The 22,746-nt window shown below is 45.4% G+C and overlaps 1 protein-coding gene across 1 annotated transcript; it reads left to right on the top strand.

Moving 5' to 3' along the window:
• Nucleotides 1–20,255: 20,255 nt before the first annotated feature.
• LOC142656373 (hemoglobin subunit beta-2-like) lies at nucleotides 20,256–21,849 on the top strand. The gene is made up of 3 exons (XM_075831288.1): nucleotides 20,256–20,397; nucleotides 21,238–21,460; nucleotides 21,721–21,849. The coding sequence occupies exons 1-3, from the start codon at nucleotides 20,306–20,308 to the stop codon at nucleotides 21,847–21,849; spliced, it is 444 nt and encodes a 147-aa protein (XP_075687403.1). The 5' UTR covers nucleotides 20,256–20,305.
• Nucleotides 21,850–22,746: the final 897 nt, after the last annotated feature.

The raw sequence follows: 22,746 nt of genomic DNA, 5'->3' as shown, positions 1-22,746 counted from the left end.
CACATAAACACACACCCCTATACACACATATACACAAACACACACATATACAAAAACACACACACACACACACACAAACATCTACACACAAACATATACACAAATACACCCATATATACACACACATATACACAAACACATATACACAAACACACCCATATATACACAAACACACACACATAAACACACACCCATATACACACATATACACAAACACACACATATACAAAAACACACACACACACACAAACATCTACACACAAACATATACACAAATACACCCATATATACACACACATATACACAAACATATACACAAACACATATACACAAACACACCCATATATACACAAACACACACACATAAACACACACCCCTATACACACATATACACAAACACACACACACACACACACACACACACAAACATCTACACAAATACACCCATATATACACACACATATACACAAACATATACACAAACACATATACACAAACACACCCATATATACACAAACACACATAAACACACACACATATACACAAACACACATATAAAAACAAAAACAGACAAAGACACATACCCAAACCCAAATATAAACAGATGGAGCGGGCTGCACAGGCGGGTACTGTAGTGATAATGGGAGATTTTAATTTCCGGGATATTAATTGGTGTCATGGTTCAGCTTCAACTGCAAAGGGGAGACATTTCCTCAACCTGTTGCAGGAAAATTTTATGGGCCAGTTTGTGGAAGACCCGACTAGAGGTGAAGCTCTGTTGGATCTGGTCATTTCTAATAATGCAGATCTTGTTGGGAATGTCAATGTTCGTGAAAACCTCGTTAACAGTGATCATAATATAGTTACATTTTACCTATACTGTAAAAAACAAACGCAGGCTGGGAGGGCAAAAACATTTAATTTTAAGAAAGCCAAATTCCCCAGGATGAGGGCTGCAATTCAGGATATGGACTGGGAAGAACTAATGTCAAATAATGGAACATATGATAAATGGGAGATTTTCAAATCTACTTTGAGTTATTATAGTGCAAAATTTATTCCTATAGGTAACAAGTATAAACGACTCAAATTAAACCCCACATGGCTTACACCTTCTGTGAAAGGGGCAATACACGACAAAAAAAGGGCATTTAAAAAATACAAATTTGAGGGTACATCTGCAGCCTTTGTAAAATATAAAGAGCTTAATCAAATCTGTAAAAATGTAATAAAATTAGCAAAAATACAAAATGAAAGGCAGGTGGCCCAGGATAGTAAAACAAATCCCAAAAAATTCTTCAAGTATATATATGCTAAAAAGCCAAGGTCTGAACATGTAGGACCCCTAGATAATGGTAATGGGGAGTTGATCACAGGGGATCAAGAGAAGGCAGAGTTACTAAATGGGTTCTTTAGCTCTGTATATACAACAGAAGAAAGAGCAGCTGATGTAGCCGGTGCCAGTGCTGTTAATATATCAGTTGATATACTGAATTGGATGAATGTAGATATGGTCCAAGCTAAATTAAATAAAATAAATGTGCACAAGGCGGCCCCGGGACCAGATGGGTTACACCCTAGAATTCTTAAAGAGCTTAGTTCAGTTATTTCTGTCCCCCTTTTCATAATATTCAGAGAATCTCTAGTGACTGGTATAGTGCCAAGGGACTGGCGCAGCGCAAATGTGGTGCCTATTTTCAAAAAAGGCTCTAGGTCTTCCCCGGGTAATTATAGACCAGTAAGCTTAACATCCATCGTGGGGAAAATGTTTGAGGGGCTATTGAGGGACTATATACAGGATTATGTGACAATAAATAGCATTATAAGTGACAGCCAGCACGGTTTTACTAAGGACAGAAGTTGTCAAACTAACCTAATCTGTTTTTATGAAGAGGTGATGTTATGGCAGGAAGGAGGTGAAGAGAACAAGTGAGCCCTAATCTACCCACCGCCCTGTCCCTGCCTACTTGCAACGACCCGCCCTAGGCGACGGTGTACAACTTGGCGGCGGTCCCTACGCTGACTAAGTGCAAGGGGATACAAACAGGGAACAAGCAAGGGAAGGGGCAGTAGCCCACGGAACACCGTGAGGAAACGGAGTGGTGAACGAGCCAGTCAGGATCAGGATTTAGTGGAGTATACAAACGCAGAGCACAGAGCAGGAAGCAAGCAAGGTGCAGAGCGAAGCAGGATAAGCGGGAACTGAAGCAAGGCAGAAGCAGGCTGGAGCAAGGTAGCAGTGGGGCCAGGAATCCAAGAAGAATAACAAGCAATGAGGAAGAGAAAACGGCAGGTATAAATGGACAGGGGGCGGAGCTAACTCCGACTGACCAGGCTGCGATAGGCTCTCCCACTCCTGAGCCTGCCATCCTGATTGGTGGGAGCCGGTGTCAGTCTAAGAGGTCTGGCCTCAGGTGTCGACTGATTAATCCTGGGAGTATCCACAGACGTAGTGCCTGGCAGATCCTTTACAGGTGAGCAGAAGCCTAGACACAGGGGCCGCTGTGGATTTAGTGTTTTTGGACTTTGCAAAGGCATTTGACACTGTCCCCCATAGACGCCTAATGGGTAAATTAAGGACTATAGGTTTAGAAAATATAGTTTGTAATTGGATTGAGAATTGGCTCAAGGACCGTATCCAGAGGGTTGTGGTCAATGATTCCTACTCTGAATGGTCCCCAGTTATAAGTGGTGTACCCCAGGGTTCAGTGCTGGGACCACTATTATTCAACTTATTTATTAATGATATAGAAGATGGTATTAATAGCACTATTTCTATTTTTGCAGATGACACCAAGCTATGTAATATAGTTCAGTCTATGGAAGATGTTCATGAATTGCAGGCAGATTTAAACAAACTAAGTGTTTGGGCGTCCACTTGGCAGATGAAGTTTAATGTAGATAAATGTAAAGTTATGCATCTGGGTACCAACAACCTGCATGCATCATATGTCCTAGGGGAGCTACACTGGCGGATTCACTTGTTGAGAGGGATCTGGGTGTACTTGTAAATCATAAACTCAATAACAGCATGCAGTGTCAATCAGCTGCTTCAAAGGCCAGCAGGATATTGTCGTGTATTAAAAGAGGCATGGACTCGCGGGACAGGGATGTAATATTACCACTTTACAAAGCATTAGTGAGGCCTCATCTAGAATATGCAGTTCAGTTCTGGGCTCCAGTTCATAGAAAGGATGCCCTGGAGTTGGAAAAAATACAAAGAAGAGCAACGAAGCTAATTAGGGGCATGGAGAATTTAAGTTATGAGGAAAGATTGAAAGAATTAAACCTATTTAGTCTTGAAAAAAGACGACTAAGGGGGGACATGATTAACTTATATAAATATATTAATGGCACATACAAAAAATATGGTGAAATACTGTTCCTTATAAAACCCCCTCAAAAAACAAGGGGGCACTCCCTCCGTCTGGAGAAAAAAAGGTTCAAGCTTCAGGGGCGACAAGCCTTCTTTACAGTGAGAACTGTGAATCTATGGAATAGCCTACCGCAGGAGCTGGTCACAGCAGGGACAGTAGATGGCTTTAAAAAAGGGTTAGATAATTTCCTAGAACAAAAAAATATTAGCTCCTATGTGTAGAAATTTTTCCTTCCCTTTTCCCTTCCCTTGGTTGAACTTGATGGACATGTGTCTTTTTTCAGCCGTACTAACTATGTAACTATGTACTATGTAACACATATATACACAAACACACACATACACAAACACACACACTGTTTCTTTTAAATGCTGCTGGGGAACCCGCTCGATCCACTATATAAGGCTGCGCTACAGTGCAGCATTTAAAAGAAACAGGATCCTGACCTGCACGCTCCTCTCCTGAAATATTCTGTGCTGCTGTGAACTCTGCTCTTACCATTACGTAGCTCTCAGGGCAGATACAGACGGACGTTGCGTTTTTGCGCGCGCAAACAACGCAGCGTTTTGCGCGCGCAAAAACCATTTGACAGCTGCGTGTGTCATCCTTGTATGATGCGCGGCTGCGTGATTTTCGCGCAGCCGCCATCATAGAGATGAGGCTAGTCGACGCCCGTCACTGTCCAAGGTGCTGAAAGAGCTAACTGATCGGCAGTAACTCTTTCAGCACCCTCGACAGTGAATGGCGAACACAATATACAGCAACCTGTTAAAAAAAAAAAAAAAAGTTTGTACTTACCGAGAACTTCCCGGCCGTTGCCTTGGTGACGCGTCCTTGGTGACGCGTCCTTGGTGACGCGCCTCTCTTGACATCGGGCCCCACCTCCCTGGATGACGCGGCAGTCCATGTGACCGCTGCAGCCTGTGCTTGGCCTGTGATTGGCTGGAGCTGTCACTTGGACTGAATTGTCATCCCGGGAGGTCAGACTGGAGGAAGAAGCCGGGAGTTATTTTTTTTTACAGGTTCATGTTTATTGGGATCGGTAGTCACTGTCCATGGTGCTGAAACAGTTTAACTCTTTCAGCACCCTGGACAGTGACTATCTCCGGACGTCGCATACCGGAATTTTTTTTGCCGGGTTCGGCCAAAACTAGTTCGGCCGAACCCGGTGAAGTTCGGTTCGATTGTCCGGGTTCGCTCATCTCAAAGACACTCCATTTGGATGTTTGGAAACAGAAAAGCACGTGGTGCTTTTCTGGTTACATTCATCCTTTTGACAGCAGGTGCGCTGTTTCAGTCGGTTCGCACGGAAGTGCTTCCGTGCGACCTGCGTGGTTTTCACGCACCCATTGACTTCAATGGGTGCGTGATGCGCGAAATACGCGGAGATATTGAACCTGTCGCGCTTTTTGCGCAGCTGACAAATGCTGCGCAAAAAGCACGGACTGTCTGTACTGCCCCATAGACTTGTATGGTCTGTGAGTGGCGCGTGAAAACCACGCGGCCCGCACGGACCGAATACACGCTCGTGTGAATACCCCCTCAGTCTGTTACCTCTCCTCCACTCCTGTCCTCAATAACACCTTCACATGATTGGCAAGTCACCACCGCGCACAAGATCTGCACGCTCATCTCCTGAAATACTCTGTGCTGCTGTGAACTCTGCTCTTACTGTTACGTGGTGACTTGCCAATCATGAAGGTGTTATTGAGGACAGTAGTGGAGGAGAGCTACGTAATGGTAAGAGCAGAGTTCACAGCAGCACTGAATCTGCACGCTCATCTCCTGAAATACTCTGTGCTGCCTTAAACTCTGTGGACAGGTCAGGATCCTGTTTCTTTTAAATGCTGCACTGTAGCGCAGCCTTATATAGTGGATCGAGCGGGTTCCCTAACAGCATTTAAAAGAAACAGGATCCTGACCTGTCCACAGAGTTTAAGGCAGCACAGAGTATTTCAGGAGATGAGCACGGCTGGCCACGGGCAGCCGGTCGTTTTTCCGAGCCGTGCTCCCATTATGCACAGGACCGTAAAAACACCCGTTATTGCGGGTCGTAATTACGACCCGCAATAACGGGCTCATAGACTTCTGTTACCCACGGGTACCTTCCCGTTTTCTCACGGGAAGTTGCCCGTGCCGTTAAAAAAATAGAACATGTTCTATTTTTCTATTTTACGGGCCGTGCTGCTATACTTTATAATGACAGCACGGCTCGCAAAAGCGGCCGGCTGCCCGTGGCCGGCCGTGCCCGGCATTACGAGTCGTAATTACTATTACGGCCCGTAAAATAAAAAATAGAACATGTTCTATCTTTTTAACGGCACGGGCACCTTCCCGTGAGAAAACGGGAAGGTACCCGTGGCTAACAGAAGTCTATGGGCCCGCTATTTCGGGTTGTAATTACGACCCATAATAACGGGTGTTTTTACGGTCGTGTGCATGAGGCCCCGTAATGAAGGGTGGCTACATGTGTGCACCCGTCATTACGGCAGCGTTTCTAGGCGACGTCAGTAAATAGTCACTGTCCAGGGTGCTGAAAGAGTTAACTGATCGGCAGTAACTGTTTCAGCACCCTGGACAGTGACTACCGATCACAATATAGAGTAACCTGTAAAAAAAAACACGTTCATTCTTACGGAGAACTTTCTGCTTCCCCCAGTCCGGTCTCCTGGCCGTTGCCTTGGTGACGCGTCCCTCTCGACATCCGGCCCGATATTCCTTGATGACGATGCAGCCAATGTGAGCGCTGCAGCCAATCACAGGCTGCAGAGGCCTCTGCAGCCAATCACAGGCTGCAGAGCCCTCTGCAGCCAATCACAGGCTGCCGCGTCAGAAAAGAAGGTCGGACTGGAGGAAGAAGAGGGACTCGTCACCAAGAGAACGACCAGGTACGTATGAACTGCTTTTTATTTTATTTTTAATCAGCAGCCTCTTTTCTCTATCAGTGATTGATAGAAACAAGTGGCTGCCGATTTTTATAATTTTTTTGACCGGGTTCGGTCAAAACGGGTTCGGCCGCACCCGGTGAAGTTCGGATTCGCTGCGAACCTAACTTTTCCGGAAGTTCGGACCGAAACCGGGTTCGGTTGTCCCGGTTCGCTCATCTCTATCTATGGCCAACACCCACGAATTCCTCTCCCGATGTCTGATACATCCGAGGTACCAGCTGCTGACACTGCTTTTAGGGACTTTCTGCAGACTCGATCCTCTATCCTGCTGGCAGTCGACCACATGAAACGGAAGGCGGACACAAGGAGAAGAGAACTTCCTCAGTTTCTTCCTGACACGAAGGTCTGGCTGTCCTCAAGGAATATTCGTCTGAGGGTGCCATAATACAAATTTTCTCCCAGGTTCCTTGGACCCTTCGAGATCCTGCAGCAGATCAACCCTGTCACCTGAACCGCTTTACCAAAACTCCTAGCCCTGCGGTTGCCTCCAGTGGCGCTTCAGACACCTTCGAGTTTAAGGAGATCTTAGACACCAAGAAAGTGAGAGGAAAGTCTTTTTAATTGGTGGATTGGAGGGGGTTTGGTCCTGAAGAGAGGTCCTGGGAGCCACAGGAGAACCTCAATGCTCCTACCCTTCTCAAGAAATTCCTCTCTCGCTCTGGCCCCAAGAAGAGGGGACATAAGAGGGGGGATACTGTGGCTTCCATGGCCACGGGCCATCCGGTTTACTTACCTCCCGACGCCCGCAGCCATGGATCTATGAGTGCTGGTCCCCATCTCCTTCCTAGGAGACGCCAGCGCTTATTTCCGCTCCGGTCTGCTGTGTCTCGTAGGGTACGCGTGCATGCTCGTGCCCTCCTAAAGGGCCAGCATGCGTACATGAAAACAATCATCATCATCATCAACTCACATGATTTCATGGACTATAAGAAAGCCTCTGCCCTTCTGATCCTTGCCGGAGCGTTGTTTGTGGTATCCTAGTTTGTCTAAGCAAATGGTCTCCTATTGTTTTCCAGTTCCAGTGCCCGCTGTTCCTGTATCCTGTAACCTGTATCCCGTGCTATCCCGGTCAAGTGCCGTGCTGTGCTGTAGTCGTGCTGTGCTGTATCTACGCCTACCCTGCTACTCCACGCCTGACGTCTACCTGCTTTCCAGTCCCAGCCGAGCCTGTCTTGCTTCTGTCCAAGCTGTCACAAGTACCCTATATGAACTATAGACTTTGACCTGCGCCCTGTTGGCCAGCAGCCATACCGCCAAGGCGGTATGGGCCAGTGGGTCCACGAATCCCACGTGACATGCCATTACCTACAGGGGGGCTGTGTGGCACTACTTACAGGGGGCTTTGTGGCATTACCTACAGGGGGCTGTGTGGCATTACCTACAGGGGGCTGTGTGGCATTACCTACAGGGGGCTGTGTGGCACTACCTATAGAGGGCTGTGTGGCATTACCTACAGGGGGCTGTGTGGCACTACTTACAGGGGGCTGTGTGGCACTACCTACAAGGGAAGCTGTGTGGCACTACCTACAGGGGGCTGTGTGGCACTTCCTACAAGGGGGGCTGTGTGGCACTACCTAAAGTGGGGCTATGTGACATTACCTACAGGGGGGCTTTGTGGCATTACCTACAGGGGGCTGTGTGGCATTGCAACCAGGGTGGCTGTGTGGCATTACCTACAGGGGGCTGTTTGGCATTGCTTAGAGGGGGCTGTGTGTCATTACCTACAGGGGGGCTGTGTGGCACTACCTACAGGGGGCTGTGTGGCACTACCTACAGGGGGTTGTGGTGGCATTACCTACAGGGGGCTGTGTGACATTACCTACAGGGGGCTGGGTGGCACTACCTACAAGGTGGTCTGTGTGGCACTTCCTACAAGGGGGGCTGTGTGGCACTACCTACAAGGGGGGCTGTGTGGCATTGTTTACAGGGGGACTGTGTGGCACAACCTACAATGGGGTCTGTGTGGCACTACCTACAAGGGGGTCTGTGTGGCACTACCTACAAGGTGGGCTGTGTGGCATTATCTACAAGGGGGCTGGGTGGCACTACCTACAGGGGGCTGTGGCAGTATCTACAGAGGGCAGTGTGTGGCATTATCTACAGAGGGAAGTGTGTGGCAAAAAAATGACACATGATGCTAGGCTGCAGCTGCTTTATTGTATCTGGCTGGTTGTGAAAAATAGCGGGAACCCCACGTCTTTTTAAAAAAAGAAATAGAAAAAAAATTACGTGAGATCCCCTCCATTTTTCATAACCAGCCAGATACAATAAAGCAGCAGCAGCAGCCTAGCATCACCAGGGTGGGAAGGGCCATGGTTTTAGGCCATTCCGAGCCTGATATTACCTGCCTGCGGCCACCCCAGTACCCGCCCTTCTCTTCAGACAGTCGGGTGCTGGATCGTACCCAGCTCTTCCCAGTACTCCTGGTGGCGGTGGGTACCGGGGTAATAATATGGGTTAGTGATAGCCTTATTACTGGCTAACACTAAGCCCCTTCTTAGTAATGGACGCTCTCAGACAGCTGCCATTACTAAGGCGGTAATGAAGTATTAAAAAACAGAGACATAAAGACATTTATTTTATTGAAATGACAACTCTTCCACACAATCCACTTTAACCATTTTATTTTAAAAAAAAAGAAATAAAGCTTAAATCAGCGAAGTAGTCCAATGAATCTACGACGTAGTCCAAATGGTCCAGCGGAAGCTGCAAAACAAAAATTAGCAGTATGAAAAATAAAAATAAAGCTGGCTGCCCCCACAGACGTACAAACATATGAATAAATAGCTACCTTCGGAAACATATTAAAATAATTAGAAAAATGAGGCCAATAAAAAAATAAAAAATTATAACACCTTTCTTTTAAAGAGAACCTTTCACCTCCCCATACATGTACAGCTGAGTGCAGCAGGTAATGGGCAGGGCCGCACAAACTCTTGGGCACTTTACATTTTTTTCGTTATTTAGATATCAGTGCTGTAATATTTGGCGCCCGATATTTAAATAACCCCCTCAACTGTCAATGGGGAGGTAATTGGCAAGGGGGCGTGTAACATCGCTGTGACACTGTCCAATCAGCTACGGTCAGCGTTACAGCAAGAGCTGGAGAGAGAGCGCGTGCGCGCAGCTCCGCCACCACTAAGGAACACAAGAGGAGAAGAAGAGTGTGAATTCTTCTTCTTCTGTTTCATGGCATCGGAGCTGTGCGTGCACGCACGCTCTCACTCTTTAGCTCTCGGCAGACAAGGACGACAAGACTGATCTCTCACCTGAGATCACAGTCTTGTACTTGCCTGCCGAGAGCTGAAGAGTGAGAGCGTGCGTGTGCACATGATCTCCTCTCTCCAGCTCTTGCTGTTGACATTGTCCGCAGCGGATTGGGCAGTGTCACAGCAATGTTACACGTCCCCTTGCCAATTGCCGCCCCATTGGCAGTTCATGGGGTTATTTAAATATCGGGCGCCAAATATTACAGCACCGATATCTAAGTATGGAAAGAGGGTAGAAAAAAAAAATGTAAAGTGCCCCAGAGTTTGTGCAGCCCTGACCATTACATGCTGCACTCAAATGCAAATCTGTGGGCAGGTGAAAGATTCTCTTTAAAGTGTAACAACTTTTTAAAAAAATGTTGACATGTCAGAAGTTTTGATCAGTGGGGGCCGAGCACTGAGACCCTCCACTAGTCGCTAAAACGAAGCAGCAGAAGTGCTCGGGTGAGCGTGTGCCGCTTCAATTCTGTTTGGCTTTCCTTGGAGCAGTGTACAGGCTCAATAGAAAGTCTAGGAGTCCGTACACCGCTCACTCGGCTGAAAGTCGATCATAAATGAAGCGGCACAGCGCTCACCCGAGCACTTCTGCTGCTTCGTTTTAGCGATCGGTGGGGGCCTCAGTGCTCGGTCCCCCACCGATGAAAACTTCGGACATGTCACTATGATATATAAAGATATCTATTACTGCGATTGGTGCAAGTTTTAATAACTTTTTACTAAAAATGATTTGCACTTTTTGAGATACAGCTGCTTTGTATCCTGTATACAGAGCAGCTGTATATAGCGCTGAGACCTGAATCCATTAGGTCGCCTATTACCGATCACATCTAAGTTATGAACTTAGATGTGATCGGTTACAGCTCGATCCTGCAGGACTCGCTGACACTGAATCAGTCAGTCCCACTGACCTGACGGATACAGGATACAGCGCTATATACATTATATAATATATTTATTTTAATTAGCGGGGGCAGGTTTATGGGGAAGGATTAGGGCCTGTTCACATCAGCATTGGCTTTCCGTTCCGGGGTTCCGTGGGAGGTTTCCGTCGGGTGAACCCCCTGCAACGGAAAATCAAACTGAAACCACAGCTTCCGTTTCAGTCACCATTGAAATCAATGGTAACGGAAACATTGCTAATGGTTTCCGTTCATCACCATTCCGGCAGGTTTCAGTTTTTGTGACGGAATCAAGAGCGCAGTCGACTGCGCTAATGGTGACTGAAACGGAAGCTGTGGTTTCAGTTTGACTTTCCGTTGCGGGGTTACCTCCGACGGAACCCCAGAACGGAAAGCCAACGCTGATGTGAACAGGCCCTAAGGCTTCTTTCACACTAGCATTAATATACGTTTACCTCTCTTCCGTCAGAGGAAGAGAGGATCAATACGTTAAACGGAAAGCAACGGCTCCATTAGAATTACCATTGCTTTCAAGTAATTCTTTTGTATCAGTTGCTTTCCGTTTGTCTCCGTTCGCTAAGTTTCCGTTTTTTTTAAAGGAAACAAAAGTGAAGTCTGCAGAACTTTTATTTCTGTTCAAAAGAACGGAAACCTAGCGAACGGAGACAAACGGAAAGCAACTGATACAAAAGTATTACCATTGAAAGCAATGGTAATTCTAATGGAGCCGTTGCTTTCCGTTTAACATATTGATCCTCTCTTCCTCTGACCGAAGAGAGGTAAACGTATATTAATAGCCCAATACAAGTAAGATATTAATAAATAAATTAATTAAAAAAAAAAACCCAACTGGGATTTGAACCAGCAACCTACAAGTGTGAGGCAGACAAGCTAACCACTACACTTCAGTCAATGCCTGTGAAACTGTAGTACTTGAGGGTTTATTGAATGACAGGCACTATTAGTCTCTCCTATCTGCTGCGTGTGGGTGGTGACTGGTCAGAGACTCACAGTCAGACTGGCTGCCGCAGCTGCTGCATGCAGTGTGCACTGTGAGACTCACCAGTCAGCCCTATTTGTAGCTTTCCCACGCTAATTAAGCAAAGGAAAGCTACAAAGCCAGGAGTATACTGCAGGGGGGGGGGGGTCGTTTTACTGACAGCAGAGGGCTCTATAGGGGGGAATCATCCCCCCACCATAGAGCCCTGACTAGTTACTATACTGGAAGGTTAGGGGGGTCTGAGCATCTGACTGCTCTAAAGTGGGGGCAGAATCCCCCCTATAGAGCTCTCTGCAGTAAGTCAGACGCTCAGACCCTCCCCCACCCACACTAATTGTTCCATTATAGTGATGTGAGGGCTCTATGGGGTGGATTATTCCAGCCCCATAGAGCCCTCTGCTGTTGGTAAAATGCCCCCCTGCAGTATACTCACGTCCCGGTCCCAGCAAGGCAGGCACTTACCTCGTGGTGCTGGTGCTGCTCGTCGCTCCTCCTGCAGACTTGCTCCTCTCTGGCTGTATGTACTGTGTACAGCGTCAGAGAGGAGGAGGAGTATTACAGACGTTCGGCGCGTCTGCATGGCCCCTCCCCCCGGTCCAGTCCCGGGCTGAAAATGCCGCCCCCCCCCCGTTTGGGTAGGTGGTGCCGCCTGAGGCCGTCGGCTCACCTGGCCTCATGGCAGGTTCGGCACTGATTGGCAGATATGTATAAATCATTCATTGTCTAATGCAGTGATTTATAACCGTGGTGCCGCAGCACCCTGGGGTGCCAACCGGGGTGCCGCGACACTCCTTTGAACCTCTACCACAGCTGTGCTTTCTATCATCGAGTGCATGTGAGGAGGAGAGTTTTTGCAGCCCTCTTGTACATAGCACCCCCTCTTCCTGTACATAGCGCCACCCCCCCCCCCCCTTCCTGTACATAGCGCCACTGTAGCACCCTGAAGAAGCGAAATCCCCCTGTGGCCGGGGATTCCGCTCCTGGTCTTAGCACTTAATATCCCTGTCCATATATGGAAAGTGTCCACAGGGGCAACTCCTAAAACGGAATCCCAGTCCACAGCGTAATTGGTGCGGTGGCCAGTGATTCGGCTCCAGGAAAAGCTGGTGTCACTGTTCATAAATTGGGTCTGACTAGCCTTAGAAAGTGTTTGAACAGAAACAAAAACATGACTGACATACAAATAAATTTCCTCCTAGACAGTATGGAATTTATCCTTGAACACAATATCTTTACTTTTAAACAAACCCTTTTTACACAATCCAAAGGTAATGCTATGGGGACCCGTGTGGCCACCAGTTATCTGAATATATTTATGGGGGATTTCGAAGATTCACAAATCTTGAACCACCCCTGGGCGAAAATACATATAGTACTTTACAAAAGGTATATTTACGATCTTTTCTTTCTGTGGAAAGGGGACATGGAGAAAGCTACACTTTTCTGTAACTCCCTAAATATCAACTTATGGGGCCTAACTTTTACTAGCACCATAAGTGCCACAGCCATTAAAAATTTAGATATGAAAATCTCCTTTCATAACCATGTTTTTACTACAAAAACTTTTTTTTTAAAAAGGTGGACACAAACAGTTATCTGGATTCTAAAAACGGTAACTTTTCTAAATGACTATAGAACATCTCTTTTATCTGGTACAAAGGGATTAGAAAAAATTGCACACTAGACGAAGACTTCGGCATCCAATCAAGAATTCTCAACACCCGTTTCAAGGATAAAGGCTACCCCAAATCACTATTAACTGAAACTTTCAAAAAAACCTCCTTACTATCCCAAGAAACTTGCCTAGCCCCTAAAAACCCATCTTCTTTAGACAACAGTTCAACCACAGACAAATACCATCTCATAACCAGAACCCCTTACAATACCACTCATAAAAGAAAACTGAGAAATCCTAAAAAAAATACTGGTACATACTAGAACATGACCCCAATCTTAAACCTTCACCTTCAGACGGGCTCCAACTCTCAAAAACATATTAGCTGTCACATTGGTTGCGTGGACCCACTGGGCACTACCGCCTTGACGGTATAGCAGCTGGCCAACAGGGTACAAGTCAAAGTCAATAGTTCGGATAGGTGTACCTGTGGTAACTTCTGACAGCGAAGACAGGCTCGGATGGGACCTTGGCAGCAGGCAGACACCAGGCGTGCTGTAACCAGGAAGGTGTAGTATACAGCAATACATGACTCCAACTCTAAACGGCACTTGAACCAGGATAGTACGGGACACAGATTACAGGTAGCAGGAAAGGGAACACTTGTGTAAAGGATCTGCCAGACACCGCTTCTGTGTCGACGCCCGTGGGTAATCTGTCTGCACCTGCTCCTAAATCTGAGAGAGTGACACGATCTTCTACCAGTCAGGCTGGGAGGCTGAGGAGTGGGAGAGCCTATCACAGCCTGGTCAGACGGAGCTAGCTCCCGCCCTCTGTCTATTTATACCTGCATTTCCTGCTCCTCCTTTGCCTGTGATTCTTTTCTGTTTCCTGGCTCTGCTGCTCCTGCTATGATTATTGACCATGCTTCATTTTTGACCCTGGCTTTACTGACTACGCTCCTGCTCTGCGATTGGTACCTCGTGCACTCCTGGTTTGACTCGGCTCGTTCACTACTCTTGTTGCTCACTGTGTTGCCGTGGGCAACTGCCCCATTTCCCTTAGCTTCTGTGTACCCTTGTCTGTTTGTGTCTCGTGCACTTATTGAGCGTAGGGACCGTCGCCCAGTTGTACGCCGTCGCCTAGGATGGGCTGTTGCAAGTAGGCAGGGACTGAGTGGCGGGTAGATTAGGGCTCACCTGTCTGTCTCCCTACCCCGTCATTACAACTTGGGAATGGGAAACACTAAAGGGACCATTTGCAGAGACGAACATAGGTAAAGGACAACAAAATTCAGGCAATGCAGGAAGGGGCAGGGCCCTTCTTATAGTACAGGGTGGTCATGGGCTAATTTGGGATCTAATTAAGGTGCGCGCGCTGGCCCTTTAAGATCGGGACACAGCGGAAGTGTGTGCTATCCTCTCCTGAGAAGGAGATGCGGGCCAGCGCTCACTGATCCATGGCTGCAGCCGTCAGGAGGTGAGTAAACCTGACGGCCCGCGTCCATGGGTGTTACTTTAGCACCAAGTAGAATCTGCCATTGGAACAACGAGGTAGCCCCCTTCAAACACAATGAACCACCGGGCAGCTATAAATGCAACACCAAATGATGCCTATGCTGTAATAGCATTACCCATAAACTCACCACTTTCCAATCAACCTGCTCAGGTGAAGTTTTCAGCATTGAATATTATCTTAACTGTAAATCCTCCCATGTCATTTATTTAATGAACTGTATTTGCGATAAACAATACTTAGGCAGAACTACCCAACTCCTGCACTGCCGTTTAAATAAACACAGATCCAACTGTGCAAAAAATGTCATGCTACATGGCGTCTCTAGGCATTATATAACCCAACACCTATCGATAGGATCGCCCCTACCAACAATAATAGATTTGAAAACCTATGCAAAAGGGTGGTATTTTGGAAGTACAAATTACATACCCTCAAACTAAATGGCCTCAATGAAGTAGCAGAAACCATCATCTAATTTTTTACAAAAATATATCATTTTTCCGCTATCCCCACTCTCCAACACCCCACCAGTAACTGCTAAACTCTCAGCCATCACCCGCACGTTGCATACGTGTTTTACACCTTTTACGTCCCATAAATCATATTTTACTCATTTTTTTTAATGAATTACAGTTTGAATTATCCACCTTTCTTTAATAATATTATCACCACTATGCGTCCTATAAAAATATTTTTATCCATGTATGCCATACAGTGGTGTGACCAAAATCCTTCTATATATCAACATCCATATTTGTTTCCATAGAGAGAACTGTTTTTTTTTTTTTTTATTTCGCTACTTTTATAAACGAAGACACTCCAGTACGGGAAACTTAATACATCAATAAATCAAAGTAACCGCCCCCCTCCCAAAAGCACATGATTAACATACCTCTAACCATGCTCTGAACTGGTAATTCTCAGCATGATCATCATCCTCATGAGAAGCCCATTCAACATCCCGTTTATTTCACCCCCTGATATGTGCCATCCTTTAACCACTCCCAGTTTATTGCCAGCAAGAATGTGATTTTTCTACCTCCTTCTACACTGATCATAAATGGATAGAGATGTCAGGGGCTTCTCTTGTAGTGGAATCCCCGACAAAAGCGTCGACAACGCTGTGGAGAGGGATTCCGCTTCAGGAGTTGCCCGTGATGTCACTTTTCATATACGGACAGAGACATCAAGTGCTACGACCAGGAGCGGAATCCCCGGCCACAGGGGGATTCTGGTCCTTCAGGGAGCTACGAAGGCGCTATTTACAGCAAGGAGGGAGGGGCGCTATGTACTATGTACTAGAAGGGGGGTGCTATCTACAAGCGGGCTGTGTGGCACTACCTACAGGGGGCTGTGTGGCACTATCTACAGGAGGCGTCTGTGAGTGGCGGGCTAATGGTCATTTTACTGTGTGTCTGATGGTCTTTAAGTGATTTCATCCTCTGACCTCCAATAGACATTAACAGGAGGCAGAAAATACCTGCGGCGCTCGTTTGGAGTACTTTTTTGCTTGCGTTTTTTTGCATTAGCTTCAACGACTTAAAAAAAAATGCTGTCAATCCAAAATCTGCCTCAAAGCTCCTGAAATCAATGGGAGGCCTCAATGGGAGGCAGAGACTGTTTTTGCCCACGAGCGGAAAAAACGCTAGCGGAAAAATGAGGCATCATGCCTTTTCTTCAGCTAGATACAATAAAGCAGGTGCAGCCTAGCATTACCAGGGTGGGAAGACCCAACTTTTTTGTTTTTTTCCAGCCTAATAATACCAGCCTTCGGACGCCCCAGTGCCCGACTATCAAATTCGGATGGTCGGGTACTGGATTGTACCCGGCTCTTTCCAGCACACCTGGTGGCGGTGGGTACTGGGGTAATAATGGAGGGGGGTTAGTGTAAGCCTCTTCACTGGCTAACACTAGGCCCTGCCTTAGTGTTTATCAGACAGCTGCCATTACTAAGGCAGTAGATAAGTAGATAATACGTCAAAAAAGACACCATCACACCAGCATTGAACTAAAACCCTCGTTAACCATTTTATTGAAAATAAAAACGCTGTCATCTAAGTAGTCCTCGAATGAGTAGTCCAACGACCGAACCTGTAGAAAAAAAAACAAAAAAAAACATTAGTAACAAAAAAAGCAAAATAATTATCATACTTACCTTTCTTAGTCTGTGACAGTAAACTAAGCAGCGATAGCTCTAAGCCCATCCATTGGTTTGTTTAAATCACGTGATCCAAGTTTACATCAGTTCATTGGCCTAATTTTACAAGTAGGACAATGTACTGATGTAACCAGTGGGGCGTAATTTGCTCCAGTTGGGAAGGGAGTATTTAAAAAAAAAAAAAAAATGAACTGTGACCTAACCAATAATAGGGGAAATGAGCCCCACTGTTCATGTGGGGGGCAGAGGAGGGAATGTTAACAGGGTAGCACTGATCATTTTTTTAGTGTCAGTTCACACGTTGTGTAACACTGCAGATTTTCCAAAACGGATTCCATTGCGAAAAATCTACAGCATAACACAGTAGCAGCAGAGTGGATGAGATTTGAACAAATCTCATGCACACGTTTCATAAAAAACCCACTGAAAAAAATGTTAATAAATTGACCTGTAGTGCGCTTTTTAATCTGCAAGCATGTCAATTTATGCTGTGAGATCGCTCGTTTTCTGCCGCAGGTTTTTGAATTCATTCACATGTTGCTATTTTTGGGCTGGAAAAGCTGCTTTATCAGGAGCGTCAGCACTAAAAGTACCTAGGGCAGCCTCAACTCCAAATACGGCCCTGGACGCCAGGGGCTTCTCCTGGAGCCGAATTACGGGCCATTGCGCCGGCCACGCTGTGGACTGGGATTCCACTTCAGGAGTTTCCCCTGATGTTAATGTCTGGTTTGGAACCACTGCATTAGACAATTAATGATTTATACATACCTGCCTTGGACATTGTTTGGCACCCTCTGTTCTCGGATTGGCCACAGCTGGACACGTGAGCAGCTCTGGCCACTCCAATAACAGAGAGCGTGTATTACAGTCTGAGGATCACTGGGGAAGCATACCCCCTCCCCCTGCCCTGTGAGTGACCTGACCGCTGGTCGGTCAAGTCACAAGTTCAAACGGAAAACCCCCCTCCCAAAAAATACAAGTTTCTGTAACTGCCCCCCTTGCTGGATGCAATAAGCATTGCACCCCCAGTACCTAGTGGCAAATACGGCCCTGTCTATAGCGGAAACCCAGTGAGAAAGTGGTTAAGACTAGATCAGATATATGCAATCACTCTCATACTGGCTAGTGCTGTGACAAGTCTGATAAGTTCTCAGTCCTGCTGATTCAGGAGAAAGAACTCAGTGAGTGAGACAAGTATGTATAACTGCCGCTGCAATATTTGTGTAACATAAGGGTTTTCCCACCATAATAAAAATTGATCACTTGAGTATGTAAACACTATCTGAACAGGGGTGGTCCCACCACTCATCCCCACAAAACCCTTAAAATAAGGGAGCTGCAATGACGTTATTATCACTTAATATAGTAAAAGATCATAGGGCAGAAAAGATACATTAAAAAAAAAATAATAATTTTTTTTAACTAGTGGCAGCTTCATACGCTGCGATAATGCATACAATTCAGGCAATCACAACAGTCTATAAACACTCTAATGCAGCTCATTCCAATAGTTTTAATAGCGATATCAATATCTTGATGGTTTTGACAAGAAATTTCAGTCTTGCTACACAAAAAAAAATTATTAGATGGTATCGCATTACAGAACTCTGTTCTTTAACTTTCTAGCAAACTCATCTCTGTTAACCTCTTGCTTGTATATTAGTTAGTCCAAATCAGCAATAAATTGCTTCCTTTAGAGTAATGCCCCATGTAGTGGTGTGCGCATGCGAAAGAAACCCTGTTCACTTGCAGTGGCCATTGGCAAGTGAGTGGGGTCTCAGCCGCATGCTGATGTCACTACGTGGGACCGTACACTTACAGTCACGGCTTATAGGCAATAAACATAATTCATGTGACTTCTCTCCCAGAGCTATCAAAGGAAGACAAACTGCGTTTTTGCAGTATTTTTCCTTATGTTTTTTGCCACAAATAACCCTGCAGACAAATGTTTAGGGTACGTTCACACGGCCTATTTTCAGACGTTTTTCGGGCCATAAATGGCCCGAAAAACGTCTGAAAATACAGGGGCTGAATGCCTCCAAACAGCTGCCCATGTGAAAAATGGCGTTACGTTCCTACAGGGCATTTTTTACACGCCCGTTTTTAAAAATGTAGAAAAACGCCCCGTAAAAAGGAAGTGCATGTCACTTCTTGAGCCATTTTTGGAGCCTTTTTCATTGACTCAAGCTCCAAAAACGGCAGCAAAAAACACAGCAAAAAACGCAAGTTGCTTAAAAAACGGCTAAAAATCAGGGGCTGTGTTAGATTGAAAACAGCTCTGTATTTTATGGCCATTTTTGGTTTGCCGTGTGAACATAGCCGAACTGTAAGGCTATGTTCACACGGAGTATTTTGGGGGAGGAATATCTGCCTCAAAATTCAGTTTGGAACTTTGAGGCAGATATTCCTCTCCCTGCACGCCGATTTTCGCGGCAATTATCGCGCCGTTTTTCGCCCGCGGCCATTGAGCGCCGCGGGCATAAAACAGCGAGAAATACGCTTTCTCCTGCCACCCATTGAAGTCAATGGGAGGTCGGAGGCGGAAGCGCCCGAAGATAGGGCATGTCGCTTCTTTTTCCCGCGAGGCAGTTTTACTGCTCGCGGGAAAAAGACGCCGACGCCTCCCATTGAAATCACTTGACAGCTCCGTGTGGCAGCATCATATGATGCGCAGCGGCGTGGTTTTTGCACAGCCGCCATCATTATGACACCCCTTTTGTCGTTGTGCTTTTCTGTTTTCATTCATCCTTTTGACAGCTGTTGCGCGAATCACGCAGTTCGTACGGAAGTGCTTCCGTGTGGCATGCGTGGTTTTCACGCACCCATTGACTTCAATGGGTGCGTGATACGCCAAAAACGCTCAAAGAATGGACAAGTCGTGACTTTTACGCAGCGGACTAACGCTGCGTAAAAATCACGCACATGTCTGCACGGCTCCATAGACTAATATAGGTCCGTGCCACGAGCGTGAAAATCCCGCGCGTTGCAAGGACGTATATCCCGTTCGTCTGAATAAGCCCTTAGTGTGAGTTTTTTTGGACAATGGTGTCTTTTTTAAAAAAATGATAACAATTCAAATAACAGATATATATTAATATGTAAATGTACCAGTGCAACCTCTATAGCCATAGTCTCTAAGATTAGCCCTTTATGCCCCAATTTAACAGAGGATATATTAGAAATGTAGGATTGCTAAATTACACGAGAATTAAAAGCTACTTGGGTGACTGTCAGTTTGTGGACTTTATGATGTTTCATTTATGGTGTACATTAGAACATTATATCAATATATTTAAGCATAGATTTTATTCTTTCAGAGAGCACTGTGTGCTCAGCATTTTGATCTGCTTAGAAAGCACTATTACCTTCCAGACCAATCAGACTTTCAAGGACTGAGGCACAAGCATGACACAGCAGTAATGGAGTATAGGTGGACCTTCAGTGACACTCTTATAAAAAGAAGGATCCATTTCATGGCTTCACTGTCATTTCCAGTGTACAATAGCACTAGACAGCCATCATGGTTCATTGGACAACTGAAGAGAGAGCCGCCATCTCCTCCACATGGAGCAAGGTTAATGCTGAAAAGGACGGGCATGAAGCTCTGACCAGGTAATACACATGCATGAATTTAATACTTTAGACAGTATAACTATATTTTATATACAAGCTGTAGTTTTATTAGTGAGTCACACAATAAAAATCCTTCTTTGTATTTATCAGTATATAGAACCATTACTTGAAAGCAGTCTAGGGTGTTCAATTTTCAAACTCATTCTTGGTTACCCTCTTTGAACGTTGCAATTGTTTCTGTTGTTTTAAATTTAGATTAGCTAAGCTTATACTGTACATGACTAATTTGAAACATCACCTTGGAAACTAAAGGGGTTTCTCACAATTAACATTTATCATCTATCCACGGAACAAGTGATAAATGTCTGATTGCTGGGGTCCCCACTACCTGGACCCCTACCGACCTCTAGAGCCGGTGTCCTAAGCCCCCTGCTTATTCTCAGTGCACGAACGCAGTGAGGAAAACGTTGATTGGAGTGGTGGACGTGCATTAGCAGTGCAGAACGGAGACAGCCGAGTACAGTGCTCGGCTATTTCCGGCAGCCCCATGGACATTGAATGGATCGGCAGGACACATGCTTAACTGCCACTCCATTCAAAGTTTTTCTTGCTGTGGTCATGCTGTGAGAAGGAACCAAGGGGCGCGGGACCCCCGCTCTAGTGATCATGGGGGTCCTAGCGATCAGACATTCTTTACCTACTCTGTGGATAGGTGTTTTATTGGGGGAGAAGCCCTTTTAGAGTCTAGGTAATGTAGATGTGTTTCCCCTCGGTTTTCTATAACATTTATTTTACATTCTGGCTAAGGGGATACATCTGAGAATAAGAGTAAATCAATAAGAGTTGATAATTGCTTCTCATTCTGCTTATGTACTTTAGGCTGCTGGTTGTGTACCCCTGGACCCAGAGATATTTCAGCTCCTTTGGAAACCTGTCCAATGTCACCGCTATTTCTGGCAATGCCAAGGTGAAGGCTCACGGCAAGAAGGTGCTTACAGCTGTTGGCAATGCCATCCAGCACCTCGATGATGTAAAGCATTTCCTGTCTGACCTCAGCAAATCCCATGCTCAGAAACTCCATGTGGACCCCGAGAACTTCAAGGTAACGCACCATACAGATATATTAAAATAATTCATTTTCTGCAATAAAATTCCTGTTTAACTTTATTTATATTTGTACTTTAATATTAAATGTCAATTTCCAGCGAGTAAAAAGTTAACTATTTAAGGCTTTTAATGTAGTATTTTGAAGATAAACACAATTAATTTCTAAAAATAGAAACTAAGTAGTACATTACTATAACGCTTTATATGATAAATTAGCTAAAACCCAATCTGATTGATTTTTCCTTTTATCCACAGCGTCTTGGAGAAGTTCTAGTCATTGTATTGGCCTCAAAACTGGGATCCGCTTTCACTCCTCAGGTCCAGGCTGCCTGGGAGAAGTTCATCAATGTTCTGGTGGCTGCTCTGAGCCACGGCTATTTCTAAACTATTGTTTATGACAGTTTTACTACCCATGTATTAAGTAGCTTGCAGTCTGTAAAATAAAATGCTATTTTAAATACTAAAACAGCTTTAAACTAAAACTGATTTTTGTTCTTGATTTTTTTTGTTTGTCGAAATATCACTCAATGAATTGAAAATGTATTTTACATTTTATAGCTATAGCTATGCACAAAGCTAATAATAAAATTCATAATGGAAGCCACGACGCTGTGCTGGATCTATTTCATGATGGATTCCAATGGTGCCCAATAGAATGCATTGACTTATAATGGGGTCTGTTGTGGGTTTTGCCGTAATTTCCGTTTCTTCTTTATCGCTAGAAACCATACCTATTTACCAAAAAGGATATAACATTTACATCACATCACTGAAAAATGCCATACTTACAAGGGCAGGTTAAAAGACCAGTACATAGCAGTATACAGACAAGCTACAATACCATATGAGGGAGGTTGCACAGTTGCAAAATACTGATGAACAGTCACTCATATGCCTAACATCCATGAGGGGAGCCCAGCATTTTCTAATTGAAAAGATCATACTTACTGATACAAGAGCAGGTTACAATAAAATCCCTTCTTATTATTAGTAGGGGGTGCTTGGTAACGGAAAGTGATAGAAGGCGGCAGGGGTGAGACACAAACTAGCAGGGGCTCTGTGGAGGGCCCGGGGTAGAGACTATGTTGCAGGCCAGGGGGAAGGGAAGGCATGGGGGAACAGAAAGGGGCAGAGGCAGGAGGGGGAGACCAACCTGACAGGGAATTCTGGAGGAGCAAGGAAGAGGCAGTAGGTGTGCAGGGGGCCAACATAAAAAAAAAAAAAATCACTGCACTAAGGCTGCATGTACACAGCACAGTCACTCATCAGGTTGCAGTGCTG

This window comes from Rhinoderma darwinii, chromosome 6 (assembly GCF_050947455.1).
Source record: "Rhinoderma darwinii isolate aRhiDar2 chromosome 6, aRhiDar2.hap1, whole genome shotgun sequence".
Lineage (NCBI taxonomy): Eukaryota > Metazoa > Chordata > Amphibia > Anura > Rhinodermatidae > Rhinoderma > Rhinoderma darwinii.
This window is presented reverse-complemented; position numbering and strand designations above follow the sequence as displayed.